Consider the following 14,958-nt stretch of genomic DNA (forward strand, 5'->3'; position numbering starts at 1 on the left):
GTCTATACATAGTGGCTGTGAGTCGGTCTGGCTAATTGTCTATACATAGTGGCTGTGAGTTGGTCTGGCTAATTGTCTATACATAGTGGCTGTGAGTTGGTCTGGCTAATTGTCTATACATAGTGGCTGTGAGTCGGTCTGGCTAATTGTCTATATATAGTGGCTGTGAGTTGGTCTGGCTAATTGTCTATATATAGTGGCTGTGAGTTAGTCTGGCTAATAGTCTATACATAGTGGCTGTGAGTTGGTCTGGCTAATTGTCTATACATAGTGGCTGTGAGTCGGTCTGGCTAATTGTCTATATATAGTGGCTGTGAGTCGGTCTGGCTAATTGTCTATATATAGTGGCTGTGAGTCGGTCTGGCTAATTGTCTATACATAGTGGCTGTGAGTCGGTCTGGCTAATTGTCTATACATAGTGGCTGTGAGTCGGTCTGGCTAATTGTCTATACATAGTGGCTGTGAGTCGGTCTGGCTAATTGTCTATACATAGTGGCTGTGAGTTGGTCTGGCTAATTGTCTATATATAGTGGCTGTGAGTTGGTCTGGCTAATTGTCTATACATAGTGGCTGTGAGTTGGTCTGGCTAATTGTCTATACATAGTGGCTGTGAGTTGGTCTGGCTAATTGTCTATATATAGTGGCTGTGAGTTGGTCTGGCTAATTGTCTATATATAGTGGCTGTGAGTTGGTCTGGCTAATTGTCTATACATAGTGGCTGTGAGTTGGTCTGGCTAATTGTCTATATATAGTGGCTGTGAGTTGGTCTGGCTAATTGTCTATATATAGTGGCTGTGAGTTGGTCTGGCTAATTGTCTATATATAGTGGCTGTGAGTTGGTCTGGCTAATTGTCTATATATAGTGGCTGTGAGTTGGTCTGGCTAATTGTCTATATATAGTGGCTGTGAGTTGGTCTGGCTAATTGTCTATATATAGTGGCTGTGAGTTGGTCTGGCTAATTGTCTATATATAGTGGCTGTGAGTTGGTCTGGCTAATTGTCTATACATAGTGGCTGTGAGTTGGTCTGGCTAATTGTCTATATATAGTGGCTGTGAGTTGGTCTGGCTAATTGTCTATATATAGTGGCTGTGAGTTGGTCTGGCTAATTGTCTATACATAGTGGCTGTGAGTTGGTCTGGCTAATTGTCTATACATAGTGGCTGTGAGTTGGTCTGGCTAATTGTCTATATATAGTGGCTGTGAGTTGGTCTGGCTAATTGTCTATATATAGTGGCTGTGAGTTGGTCTGGCTAATTGTCTATATATAGTGGCTGTGAGTTGGTCTGGCTAATTGTCTATATATAGTGGCTGTGAGTTGGTCTGGCTAATTGTCTATATAGTGGCTGTGAGTTGGTCTGGCTAATTGTCTATATATAGTGGCTGTGAGTTGGTCTGGCTAATTGTCTATATATAGTGGCTGTGAGTTGGTCTGGCTAATAGTCTATACATAGTGGCTGTGAGTTGGTCTGGCTAATTGTCTATATATAGTGGCTGTGAGTTGGTCTGGCTAATTGTCTATACATAGTGGCTGTGAGTTGGTCTGGCTAATTGTCTATACATAGTGGCTGTGAGTTAGTCTGGCTAATTGTCTATACATAGTGGCTGTGAGTTGGTCTGGCTAATAGTCTATATATAGTGGCTGTGAGTTGGTCTGGCTAATTGTCTATACATAGTGGCTGTGAGTCGGTCTGGCTAATTGTCTATACATAGTGGCTGTGAGTCGGTCTGGCTAATTGTCTATACATAGTGGCTGTGAGTCGGTCTGGCTAATTGTCTATACATAGTGGCTGTGAGTCGGTCTGGCTAATTGTCTATACATAGTGGCTGTGAGTCGGTCTGGCTAATTGTCTACACAGTGGCTGTGAGTTGGTCTGGTTAATTGTCTATATATAGTGGCTGTGAGTCGGTCTGGCTAATTGTCTATACATAGTGGCTGTGAGTTGGTCTGGCTAATTGTCTATATATAGTGGCTGTGAGTTGGTCTGGCTAATAGTCTATACATAGTGGCTGTGAGTTGGTCTGGCTAATTGTCTATACATAGTGGCTGTGAGTTGGTCTGGCTAATTGTCTATACATAGTGGCTGTGAGTTGGTCTGGCTAATTGTCTATATATAGTGGCTGTGAGTTGGTCTGGCTAATTGTCTATATATAGTGGCTGTGAGTTGGTCTGGCTAATTGTCTATATATAGTGGCTGTGAGTTGGTCTGGCTAATTGTCTATATATAGTGGCTGTGAGTTGGTCTGGCTAATAGTCTATATATAGTGGCTGTGAGTTGGTCTGGCTAATTGTCTATACATAGTGGCTGTGAGTTGGTCTGGCTAATTGTCTATACATAGTGGCTGTGAGTTGGTCTGGCTAATTGTCTATATATAGTGGCTGTGAGTTGGTCTGGCTAATTGTCTATATATAGTGGCTGTGAGTTGGTCTGGCTAATTGTCTATATATAGTGGCTGTGAGTTGGTCTGGCTAATTGTCTATATATAGTGGCTGTGAGTTGGTCTGGCTAATTGTCTATATATAGTGGCTGTGAGTTGGTCTGGCTAATTGTCTATATATAGTGGCTGTGAGTTGGTCTGGCTAATTGTCTATATATAGTGGCTGTGAGTTGGTCTGGCTAATAGTCTATACATAGTGGCTGTGAGTTGGTCTGGCTAATTGTCTATATATAGTGGCTGTGAGTTGGTCTGGCTAATTGTCTATACATAGTGGCTGTGAGTTGGTCTGGCTAATTGTCTATATATAGTGGCTGTGAGTTGGTCTGGCTAATAGTCTATACATAGTGGCTGTGAGTTGGTCTGGCTAATTGTCTATACATAGTGGCTGTGAGTCGGTCTGGCTAATTGTCTATACATAGTGGCTGTGAGTTGGTCTGGCTAATTGTCTATACATAGTGGCTGTGAGTTAGTCTGGCTAATTGTATATACATAGTGGCTGTGAGTCGGTGTGGCTAATTGTATATATATAGTGGCTGTGAGTGTGTGAGAGATAAGAACACAGAATGATTTGTCCTAAATGTCCTGAGACAACAGAACAGAGCAGGTCAGAACAGAACAGGTCAGAACAGAGCAGGTCAGAACAGAGCAGGTCAGAACAGAGCAGGTCAGAACAGAGCAGGTCAGAACAGAGCAGGTCAGAACAGAGCAGGTCAGAACAGAACAGAGCACAACAGAACAGAGACCTTAATAACTACAGGCTTATCTCTGACACACAACACCTAAGCTACACTCATACACAGTCTGAGTATGATACACATGATTTTATCAGCAAAACTAATTCAAATATGACAATCTCTTACAGATCCTAAAGTAAACACAGGTAACCTCCATTTGCTCGGTGGTTTCCTTGTTCATATGTCTAAGTTTATGTCTCTCAACGTCTAGACTCCAAACGGTGCCAGTAGGTCCTGAGTGTCAAGCAGACCAGGGGGCGAGGCCCGCCGGCTGCCTGAGGAACAGACCAGGGGGGCGAGGCCCGCCGGCTGCCTGAGGAACAGACCAGGGGGGCGAGGCCCGCCGGCTGCCTGAGGAACAGACCAAGGGGAGAGGCCCGCCGGCTGTCTGAGGAACAGACCAAGGGGAGAGGCCCGCCGGCTGTCTGAGGAAGAGACCAAGGGGAGAGGCCCGCCGGCTGTCTGAGGAAGAGACCAAGGGGAGAGGCCCGCCGGCTGCCTGAGGAACAGACCAGGGGGGCGAGGCCCGCCGGCTGTCTGAGGAACAGACCAAGGGGAGAGGCCCGCCGGCTGTCTGAGGAACAGACCAAGGGGAGAGGCCCGCCGGCTGTCTGAGGAACAGACCAAGGGGAGAGGCCCGCCGGCTGTCTGAGGAAGAGACCAGGGGGGCGAGGCCCGCCGGCTGTCTGAGGAACAGACCAAGGGGAGAGGCCCGCCGGCTGTCTGAGGAACAGACCAAGGGGAGAGGCCCGCCAGCTGTCTGAGGAACAGACCAAGGGGAGAGGCCCGCCGGCTGTCTGAGGAAGAGACCAAGGGGAGAGGCCCGCCGGCTGTCTGAGGAACAGACCAAGGGGAGAGGCCCGCCGGCTGTCTGAGGAAGAGACCAAGGGGAGAGGCCCGCCGGCTGTCTGAGGAACAGACCAGGGAGAGGCCCGCCGGCTGTCTGAGGAACAGACCAAGGGGAGAGGCCCGCCGGCTGTCTGAGGAACAGACCAAGGGAGAGGCCCGCCGGCTGTCTGAGGAACAGACCAAGGGGAGAGGCCCGCCGGCTGTCTGAGGAACAGACCAAGGGGAGAGGCCTGCCGGCTGTCTGAGGCTGGGCACTCATTTTCCCCCTCTTCCTCTCTTCCAGTCTCCAGGTTTAAAAAAATAATAAAAATTCTTTATATCAACTGTGAAGACAAATAGTGAATGTTAGCGAGAGCCTGACAAATTCTCACACAACACGAGGGAGAGAAGGGAGGGACATTTCTTTGAAGAGAGGGAGGGGGGTTCCAGACTGCCACCATTTAGTTGCATATTGCGACCCTTTGACTCGGATGTGCGTCCGAGTTACATTTTTAATTAGTAACATCAGTGTGAGCTACACATTTTACATGGTCACCTCACTCAAAATTGCCTTTTTTTTTAGGAGTCTAAAAACATGTTTTCAAGAAAGGATGTGATCAGCTTTATGTAGGTATCATTTTGATTTCTCAGCAACTAAAATAGCAACTATTTTACAACCAAGATATTTGATATGGCTCTGAGATATGGAATGTGCATTGGCCATTATGACTGCATAGGACTCATTGGGCGGTAGGCTAAAACAACAACAATCTTTAGAAACATTTACTGTTAGATGAATACATGGCTACTGTTATATGTACAGTTAGCAACCTAGCTATTGTGTTTAGAGTTTCCGTTATCCCCTACGATATTAGCACACAAAGATGCAAAGTCATCGACATCAGAACCAAGACAAATCAGAAAATTCTGGAGCCCTATATTTTAACAGTAAAATATAATAGCATAATTGTCAACCCAAAATGCATGACAATCACTGGATTAGGTTGTACATGAAAATATTTAGAACCACAACCTGAAAAGATGAAACGATGTATTTCTTAGCGTCTCAGTAGTGTAGTACACATGTGAATAAAGCATTGTGAATGTCTTAGTGGCAGCAGGGGTTAAGGTTAGTCTGGAGGCCTGGAGGGAGGGGTCCACTCACTGGCTGTGCTGCTTACTGATACTGAAGGGTGAGTCAACAAGACGCTCGCCAAGGTGTCGCCAAGGTGAGGGTTTAGGCTTCCATGGGAAGGAGTGTGCAACAACTCTGACCTCTCCGCGGCTATAGTCCCAGCCAGGACCTCTCCACAGCTATAGTCCCAGCCAGGACCTCTCCGCGGCTATAGTCGTAGCCAGGACCTCTCCGCGGCTATAGTCCCAGCCAGGACAGGACCTCTCCGCGGCTATAGTCCCAGCCAGGACAGGACCTCTCCGCGGCTATAGTCCCAGCCAGGACAGGACCTCTCCGCGGCTATAGTCCCAGCCAGGAACTCTCCGCGGCTATAGTCCCAGCCAGGACAGGACCTCTCCGCGGCTATAGTCCCAGCCAGGACAGGACCTCTCCGCGGCTATAGTCCCAGCCAGGAACTCTCCGCGGCTATAGTCCCAGACAGGACCTCTCCACGGCTATAGTCCCAGCCAGGACCTCTCCACGGCTATAGTCCCAGCCAGGACCTCTCCGCGGCTATAGTCCCAGACAGGACCTCTCCGCGGCTATAGTCCCAGACAGGACCTCTCCGCGGCTATAGTCCCAGCCAGGACCTCTCCGCGGCTATAGTCCCAGCCAGGAACTCTCCGCGGCTATAGTCCCAGCCAGGACCTCTCCGCGGCTATAGTCCCAGACAGGACCTCTCCACGGCTATAGTCCCAGCCAGGACCTCTCCACGGCTATAGTCCCAGCCAGGAACTCTCCACGGCTATAGTCCCAGCCAGGACAGGACCTCTCCACGGCTATAGTCCCAGCCAGGAACTCTCCGCGGCTATAGTCGTAGCCAGGAACTCTCCGCGGCTATAGTCGCAGCCAGGAACTCTCCGCGGCTATAGTCCCAGCCAGGACCTCTCCGCGGCTATAGTCCCAGCCAGGACAGGACCTCTCCAAGGCTATAGTCCCAGCCAGGACAGGACCTCTCCGCGGCTATAGTCCCAGCCAGGACAGGACCTCTCCGGCTATAGTCCCAGCCAGGAACTCTCCGCGGCTATAGTCGTAGCCAGGAACTCTCCGCGGCTATAGTCGTAGCCAGGAACTCTCCGCGGCTATAGTCCCAGCCAGGACCTCTCCGCGGCTATAGTCCCAGCCAGGACAGGACCTCTCCGCGGCTATAGTCCCAGCCAGGACAGGACCTCTCCGCGGCTATAGTCCCAGCCAGGACAGGACCTCTCCGCGGCTATAGTCCCAGCCAGGACAGGACCTCTCCGCGGCTATAGTCCCAGCCAGGAACTCTCCGCGGCTATAGTCCCAGCCAGGACCTCTCCGCGGCTATAGTCCCAGCCAGGACCTCTCCGCGGCTATAGTCCCAGCCAGGAACTCTCCGCGGCTATAGTCCCAGCCAGGACCTCTCCGCGGCTATAGTCCCAGACAGGACCTCTCCACGGCTATAGTCCCAGCCAGGACCTCTCCACGGCTATAGTCCCAGCCAGGAACTCTCCACGGCTATAGTCCCAGCCAGGACAGGACCTCTCCACGGCTATAGTCCCAGCCAGGAACTCTCCGCGGCTATAGTCGTAGCCAGGAACTCTCCGCGGCTATAGTCGTAGCCAGGAACTCTCCGCGGCTATAGTCCCAGCCAGGACCTCTCCGCGGCTATAGTCCCAGCCAGGACAGGACCTCTCCGCGGCTATAGTCCCAGCCAGGACAGGACCTCTCCGCGGCTATAGTCCCAGCCAGGACAGGACCTCTCCGCGGCTATAGTCCCAGCCAGGAACTCTCCGCGGCTATAGTCGTAGCCAGGAACTCTCCGCGGCTATAGTCGTAGCCAGGAACTCTCCGCGGCTATAGTCCCAGCCAGGACCTCTCCGCGGCTATAGTCCCAGCCAGGACAGGACCTCTCCGCGGCTATAGTCCCAGCCAGGACCTCTCCGCGGCTATAGTCCCAGCCAGGACAGGACCTCTCCGCGGCTATAGTCCCAGCCAGGACAGGACCTCTCCGCGGCTATAGTCCCAGCCAGGAACTCTCCGCGGCTATAGTCCCAGCCAGGACCTCTCCGCGGCTATAGTCCCAGCCAGGAACTCTCCGCGGCTATAGTCCCAGCCAGGACAGGACCTCTCCGCGGCTATAGTCCCAGCCAGGACCTCTCCGCGGCTATAGTCCCAGCCAGGACAGGACCTCTCCGCGGCTATAGTCCCAGCCAGGACAGGACCTCTCCGCGGCTATAGTCCCAGCCAGGACCTCTCCGCGGCTATAGTCCCAGCCAGGAACTCTCCGCGGCTATAGTCCCAGCCAGGACCTCTCCGCGGCTATAGTCCCAGCCAGGACCTCTCCGCGGCTATAGTCGTAGCCAGGAACTCTCCGCGGCTATAGTCCCAGCCAGGAACTCTCCGCGGCTATAGTCGTAGCCAGGAACTCTCCGCGGCTATAGTCGTAGCCAGGAACTCTCCGCGGCTATAGTCGTAGCCAGGAACTCTCCGCGGCTATAGTCCCAGCCAGGACCTCTCCGCGGCTATAGTCCCAGCCAGGACAGGACCTCTCCGCGGCTATAGTCCCAGCCAGGACCTCTCCGCGGCTATGGTCCCAGCCCGGACAAGATCTCTCCAAGTCTATAGGCCCAGCCAGGACAGGACCTCTCCGCGGCTATAGTCCCAGCCAGGACAGGACCTCTCCAAGTCTATAGGCCCAGCCAGGACCTCTCCAAGTCTATAGGCCCAGCCAGGACAGGACCTCTCCAAATCTATAGGCCCAGCCCAGGACAGGACCTCTCCAAGTCTATAGGCCCAGCCAGGACAGGACCTCTCCACGTCTATAGGCCCAGCCAGGACAGGACCTCTCCAAGAGTATAGGCCCAGCCAGGACAGGACCTCTCCACGTCTATAGGCCCAGCCAGGACAGGACCTCTCCAAGAGTATAGGCCCAGCCAGGACCTCTCCAAGAGTATAGGCCCAGCCAGGACAGGACCTCTCCAAGTCTATAGGCCCAGCCAGGACAGGACCTCTCCTCTCTTTGCATCAACTTTGTGTAATTGTCAATAAAAGCCTTTTAACACTTATGAAATGCTTGTATTTATACTTCAGTATTCTATAGTAACATCTGACAAAAATATCTAAAGACACTGAAGCAGCAGACTTTGTGGAAATTAATATTTGTGTCATTCTCAACTTTTGGCCATGACTGTACAAACGGATGTATTTATGGCATTGGCATTTCATATTAATTAACCATATGAGAGAATGCAGAGTCCACATTCGGCTAATTGATTACTGTGTGTGTGTGTGTGTGTTGGGGGGCCGCCGTTGGGAGCGTACGACTGCGTGGCCATGCATGCCTCCAACACCATCACTAAGTTTGTGTGATCGTCGACGGCGACGAGACAGCCTATCGGAAGGAGGTTAGAGCCCTGGCACAGCGGTGCCGGGGAAACATCCCTCAACGTCAGCAAAACAAAGGAGCTGATGGTGGACGCCAGGAGACAGTGGAAGCAGCATGGACAGGACTGCAGTGGGGAGGGTGAAAAGGGGCCTGTTCCCCAGCGTGCACCTCACTGAGGACACGGTCCAGTCACACCACCACCGTGGTGAAGAAGGCGCAGCAGCACCTCTTCAACCTCGGGCGGCTGAAGACATTCGGCATGGGCCCGCTGGGGGCGAGCTCCCGGCCCTCCAGGACATCTACACCAGGCAGTGTCTGAGGAAGGCACGAAAGATCCTCAAGGACCCCAGTCACCCAAGCCACGGACCATCTGGCAAGCAGTAGTGGAGTATCGGGTCTCGGCACAACAGACAGTTTCTACCACCAGGCCATCAGACTGCTGGAAAGCTCAACCTAGCGGTCTTCCTGCACAGACATGCACCTTAGAGACTATATGCACCTTAGAGACTATATGCACCTTAGAGACTATATGCACCTTAGAGACTATATGCACCTTAGAGACTATATGCACCAGACATTATTTGCACTGACTATCCACACATCCAACCCTCACACACACACACACACACTTCGATTATACAGACTAATATTGACTTTATACTGGTAAAGGCTACCACTTCTACTACTTGTTATTTTCCCCTCGACTCTTGTCATTGTTATTATTGATTCATGTTGTGTAATGCTGAGAGAGCTTAGCACACAGGCACTTCCCTGCACCTTTAATAACTGCTGTTCACTGGGTATGTGACCAATACATTTCAATTGATCAGTAAACATACATCCGTTCAGCACACTGTCTGACCTATGCAGGGCATCAATTCACTGCATCAGGGATTCCCTGCTCTCCTCTCAGCCCTTCCTCATCTCCTCTCCTCTCCTCTCATCTCCTCTCCTCGCCGTCGTCTGTAGGCCTATGAGATATGTTGCTAGCAAAATACACTTTGCTCCAAACCATCCATGTTACACAGCTGCATTGACTGATATAATGTTCGGAAAACATTAGTGAAACCTTATAATAGTCAGAATGTGTCTCCTTTAACAGACTTGGCTTGATTGTAATGTACGCATATGTGGAGGACTGTTAAAACTAGTGTGGACATAAAGTCATCTGTTGACAAAAAAATGGTTCAACGAAATACACCATGGATAGTGAATTAAAGCTAGCTATTGCTGTCATATTGATGTGCTAATACTCCGATGCAATGCAAGTGGGCAATTCCATGGTAAGGGAATTACGCGGAGACTTTTCACTGTAAAATGTATGTCCAACAAATACAACTCTATGCACAATGACCTTGGACTATATCGTTGTTTAAAGACGATGAAACAAGCAAGACAGCTAGTCAGCCAGCCAGCTGGCTAGCGCTTTGGCTAGCCTAGCTACAGTATGCTAGCTGTCAACTCACCCCTCTCTCGACGCCTGCTGTCTATGAAGAATAAAACAGTCCGGAAAGTGACCACCGTGCATAAACCCAACTGTCACGACGTGCTCTCGCTACCTGTCGCCAGTAACCTCCCGTTTCGCCGTGCATGAGGTATCTGTTTGCTGAATATCATCGGTTTAGTAACGCAAGCAGCATCCGAACATCCTCTCACCTGCTCTTTTCTTCTCCGCTGGTTGGGTGGGAACGAAGCACCCACGAGAAGTGAACCGACAACCTCACAGTGGCGCATGCGCAAAGCCGGTAGACAGATGACAGACGACAGATAATACGAAACTGTAATCGCAACATTGTATCTAAAATAATAAGTTGCAACATTGTATCCGACTATTTGACTATGATATTGCATGCAATGCATGCGCCAATAGTTATATACTTCACAATGAAATGTGTGTTTCCTTCTGATGTGATGTAAGATCTCTACATCGACAATTATTTATTACTGTTGATCATCTATTAGGCCCAAGCAGGCTAATCTATTGATCATAGATGGGAGTATGTTCTACCAGTATAAGGCATGCATTTATTTTGTTATTTGTAAAAAAAAAAAAAAAAAAATGTTTACCCCTTTTTTATTCGCAATTTCGTGATATCCAATTGGTAGTTACAGTCTTGTCCCGTCGCTGCATCTCCCGTGCATTTCTGTGAGCCTGCTTTATTGTTTGCCATGATAATTAGGTCAACAGCGCCGTCTGCTGGACACTTTTTTAGGTCTCATGTTGTGAGGGATATTTGATAGCATATGAATAATGCAAAAAAAGGATGCGATACATTCGAGAAGGTAATAAACAACTTTAAGGAGTCTTTGACATTTCCATTTCTACAACGCATCTGACTTCCTGCATTCATATGCACTACTATAAACCACATATTTATGAGGTTTTTTCTATAAAAATGTGTCCAAATATATCTATATAATAATAATATTACAATAAATATTAAATCCCAAAGAAGTTCCCATTGATTACTTTGCTTTTAAAAAATGTAGGAGCTGGTATGCTGTATAGGCATGTTGTATTAAAAACCAGAGACTTGCACGCAGGGATAAATGTCGTCTCTCTCTACATCAGCAGGTCATTATGTGTTTATTCCACCGCCATGACATAGTGCGCATCTTATTCCACCGCCATGACATAGTGCGCATCTTATTCCACCGCCATGACATGGTGCGCATTTTATTCCACCGCAATGACATGGTGGGCATGTTGCCCAGACAGCCATAGCCAGGAGCGCACTGGCAGCTGGACTGACAGACAGACACAGACAGACAACCAGCTAAATGTGGCCAGGACGGTCACCTGATGATTGCTCAATCTTGACTCACGATTCAGGAATACACTATATTACACCTAAAGCAACAACAACAAGCAATGTGATTTAGATTTGGTACAAAAGGTATGTGTGAAAAAATGTATACTTTTATTATTGTTTTTAATAACGTTATTTCTTATCCACGTAACATGGAAATAATGGTTATTTTGACTGGTTATTATTGTGTTATGACATCTTGCCTTAAGAGCGGAACAAATGCGGAACATTTTTTAGATATCAATTAAAGTCAGCTACATTCACAACCGGTAAGGACAAGGGAGTGTCTGTCAACTAAGTGTAAATTGGATGACGAGGTAGTTTTTCTGCAGTGATTGAAGGAAGATGACGGTGACCTACTCCAGTAAAGTCGCCAACGCCACGTTCTTCGGTTTCCATAGACTTCTACTGCGATGGAGAGGCAGCATCTACAAACTGCTTTATCGGGAGTTCATAGTCTTTGTACTGTTATATACCTTGGTGAGCCTCGTTTACAGGTAGGCATAACATTAAGCTATTAAGGGTTTTTCCTTAAAATCATTAGTATTGTCACAAATACAAGTCCTCGGTGATATGAAATATGAATCATATAATTATTATGTTATGTGTGTATGTATATTATATAACAGTATCTATTATCTGATTTTAATCTGTTTATAACTGTGATTACAAATGAAGATGTAATATGAGCCTTTGATTTGACTTTGCATGATGGGGTCCATAATTGATTAGTATCGCTGTGATATATCAATAACTGCATGTGAACACATTAATTAACACATCTGTCAATCTAGACTTGCTCTCTCAGACCCTGAAAAGCGTTTCTTTGAAAAGTTGGCTCTTCACTGTAACAAGTATGCAGAACAGATTCCAGTCACGTTTGTGCTTGGTAAGTCAGTACACCTTGTGCAGGTTGATATCAGCGCATGCGCGCTGAGTAGTTTATAGTATTAGCCTATTAACTCTATGAGCTACTAGCGCTGTGCTGAGATGAGAATGCCTGTTTCTACCTGAATACTGTAGAGGTGCTTTCCAGATGAGCTGAAAGTGCTTTACAATTTAAGTGGCAAATTCACCTCATCCGCAACCCCATGTGTAGCTTGCCTGGCGACCCAAACTCTTCGCTCCAGCCAAACGCTACGCCACGCCCACAGATGGAGCGAACATAGGAGCAGCAGAAGAATTCCGTTTGAGTCGTCGGGCAAATGTGTATCAGCCTCCTAAAAACAGAATGACAACAGTGCAATACTTTCTCGATCACCACACACACGCGCACGCACGCACGCACGCACAAACACCGACACACACCCACTGCGTTAACTGTCTGACTTGCTTGCTACTATCCAACCAAATGAACCCAACTAATCCTCAACAGTGCCAGGCAACAAACTAATGATCGTGATTTGTCAACCCTTACTTAATAACAGAAGCTCTCCTTACAGACACTGATTCCAGTGGGGAAATGAACTGGTGATTGAGTTAATGGAAGGAAATCATTAGGAGTCAGACCAAAGCAGGGAAAGAGGGATATTGTTGGGTTTGTTGGTTTGCTTGGGTGCTGGAGTGCTTTGCATGGCATATCAGATTGTTGCTTAATAGTGTTGTGCTTCTGTGTGACCGGCACAAAGTGGCTTTCATGACATTTATGTATCTCAGTTTCTGTCAATAAAATATTGATATGGACTGGGATGAAGTTGCCCTAGACAATGATCTAGGGGTCAATTTTCTGTTTTGAGCTTGAGGCTCAAATGTAGCCTGAAGAGTACTGCACTACGTAGAAAATTAAATGTAATTTCGGAAGCAGCCCTTCTCAACCCAAACCTCATCCTTGGTTGCTACTGTAGTCATACCTGACAAAATACTGTTTAGACTTACTGTAGATCAGGGCTTTCCAACCCTGTTCCTGGAGAGCTACCATCCGGTAGGTTTTCACTCTTGGAACAAGGTTGGAGTTAAAACCTACAGGAGGCTATCTCTACAGGAACAGGGTTGGAGTTAAAACCTACAGGAGGGTATCTCTCCAGGAACAGGGTTGGAGTTAAAACCTACAGGAATGTATCTCTCCAGGAACAGGGTTGGAGTTTAAAACCTTTAGGAGGATGTAGAGCCCTGGTGTCGATGATGCTGATATCTTCTCCTCCCTGCAGGTTTCTACGTCACCCTGGTGTAGATGATGCTGATATCTCCTCCTCCCTGCAGGTTTCTACGTCACCCTGGTGTAGATGATGCTGATATCTCCTCCTCCCTGCAGGTTTCTACGTCACCCTGGTGTAGATGATGCTGATATCTCCTCCTCCCTGCAGGTTTCTCGTCACCCTGGTGTAGATGATGCTGATATCTCCTCCTCCCTGCAGGTTTCTCGTCACCCTGGTGTAGATGATGCTGATATCTCCTCCTCCCTGCAGGTTTCTACGTCACCCTGGTGTAGATGATGCTGATATCTCCTCCTCCCTGCAGGTTTCTACGTCACCCTGGTGTAGATGATGCTGATATCTCCTCCTCCCTGCAGGTTTCGTCACCCGTCACCCTGGTGTAGATGATGCTGATATCTCCTCCTCCCTGCAGGTTTCTACGTCACCCTGGTGTAGATGATGCTGATATCTCCTCCTCCCTGCAGGTTTCTCACGTCACCCTGGTGTAGATGATGCTGATATCTCCTCCTCCCTGCAGGTTTCTACGTCACCCTGGTGTAGATGATGCTGATATCTCCTCCTCCCTGCAGGTTTCTACGTCACCCTGGTGTAGATGATGCTGATATCTCCTCTCCCCTGCAGGTTTCTACGTCACCCTGGTGGTCAACCGTTGGTGGAACCAGTTTGTGAATCTGCCTTGGCCCGACCGCCTCATGTTCCTTGTCTCCAGCTGTGTTCACGGCCACGACGAGCAGGGCCGCCTCCTCAGACGCACGCTGATGCGCTACGTCAACCTCACCTCACTGCTCATCTTCCGCTCCGTCAGCACCGCCGTCTGTAAGAGATTCCCCACCATGGATCATGTGGTGGAGGCAGGTACGACCCCAAGGGGATAACGGAATGCAAATAGATGGGGTCAGGAGGTCAGGAGGGTCAGGAGAAAACTAATTTTGACAGATAGATTCTGTACATAACGTCACGGACCAAGTAGTGGAAGCAGGTACCTCAATGACATGTCTTGGTCTTACCTGACCCCAATAGAATACACATAGGTGGGGTCAAAGGTCGACCAGGTTTGGTTTACAGGTTTGGTTCAGATCAAGTGTTCTCTCAACCTTCAGTAGGTCAGGTTCAGATCAAGTGTTCTCTCAACCTTCAGTAGGTCAGGTTCAGATCAAGAAAAAAAATACTCCTCCTCCCCAATTTCTAATTGGTAGTTACAGTCTTGTCTCATCGCTGCAACTCCCGTACGGACTTGGGAGGCGAAGGTCGGAGAGCCGTGTGTCCTCCGAAACACAACCCAACCAAGCCGCACTGCTTCTTGACACAATTCTCAATTAACCCGGAAGCCAGCCGCACCAATGTGTCAGAGGAAACGCTGACCATGTCAGTGTGCACTGTGCCTGGACCACCATAGGAGTTGCTAGGAGCACGATGGGACAAGAACATCCCTGCGGGCCAAACCCTTCACTAACCCGGACGACACTGGGCCA

General features: G+C 48.9%; 2 protein-coding genes across 2 annotated transcripts in view; one reads left to right on the top strand and one right to left on the bottom strand.

Moving 5' to 3' along the window:
• LOC135531195 (rab-3A-interacting protein-like) overlaps nucleotides 1-10,222 on the bottom strand; it is a 64,653-nt gene extending 54,431 nt beyond the window's left edge. Inside the window, exon 1 of the mRNA XM_064959312.1 lies at nucleotides 9,990-10,222. The gene's annotated coding sequence lies outside the window, so the exon portion shown is untranslated. The remainder of the gene's footprint in view (nucleotides 1-9,989) is intronic.
• Nucleotides 10,223-11,318: 1,096 nt separating this feature from the next.
• On the top strand, nucleotides 11,319-14,882 carry LOC135531193 (bestrophin-3-like). The gene is made up of 5 exons (XM_064959308.1): nucleotides 11,319-11,420; nucleotides 11,666-11,830; nucleotides 12,128-12,222; nucleotides 14,108-14,341; nucleotides 14,683-14,882. The coding sequence occupies exons 2-5, from the start codon at nucleotides 11,679-11,681 to the stop codon at nucleotides 14,880-14,882; spliced, it is 681 nt and encodes a 226-aa protein (XP_064815380.1). The 5' UTR covers nucleotides 11,319-11,420; nucleotides 11,666-11,678.
• Nucleotides 14,883-14,958: the final 76 nt, after the last annotated feature.

Source organism: Oncorhynchus masou, unplaced genomic scaffold (assembly GCF_036934945.1).
Source record: "Oncorhynchus masou masou isolate Uvic2021 unplaced genomic scaffold, UVic_Omas_1.1 unplaced_scaffold_1549, whole genome shotgun sequence".
Taxonomy (NCBI): domain Eukaryota; kingdom Metazoa; phylum Chordata; class Actinopteri; order Salmoniformes; family Salmonidae; genus Oncorhynchus; species Oncorhynchus masou.

Bases quoted from the DNA above. Each gene is read 5' to 3' on its own strand.
- LOC135531193 (XM_064959308.1), top strand. From the start codon at position 11,679: ATGACGGTGACCTACTCCAGTAAAGTCGCCAACGCCACGTTCTTCGGT. The intron at 11,831-12,127 runs GTAGGCATAACA...CTGTCAATCTAG, and splicing joins TTGGTGAGCCTCGTTTACAG to ACTTGCTCTCTCAGACCCTG. The intron at 12,223-14,107 runs GTAAGTCAGTAC...TCTCCCCTGCAG, and splicing joins TCCAGTCACGTTTGTGCTTG to GTTTCTACGTCACCCTGGTG.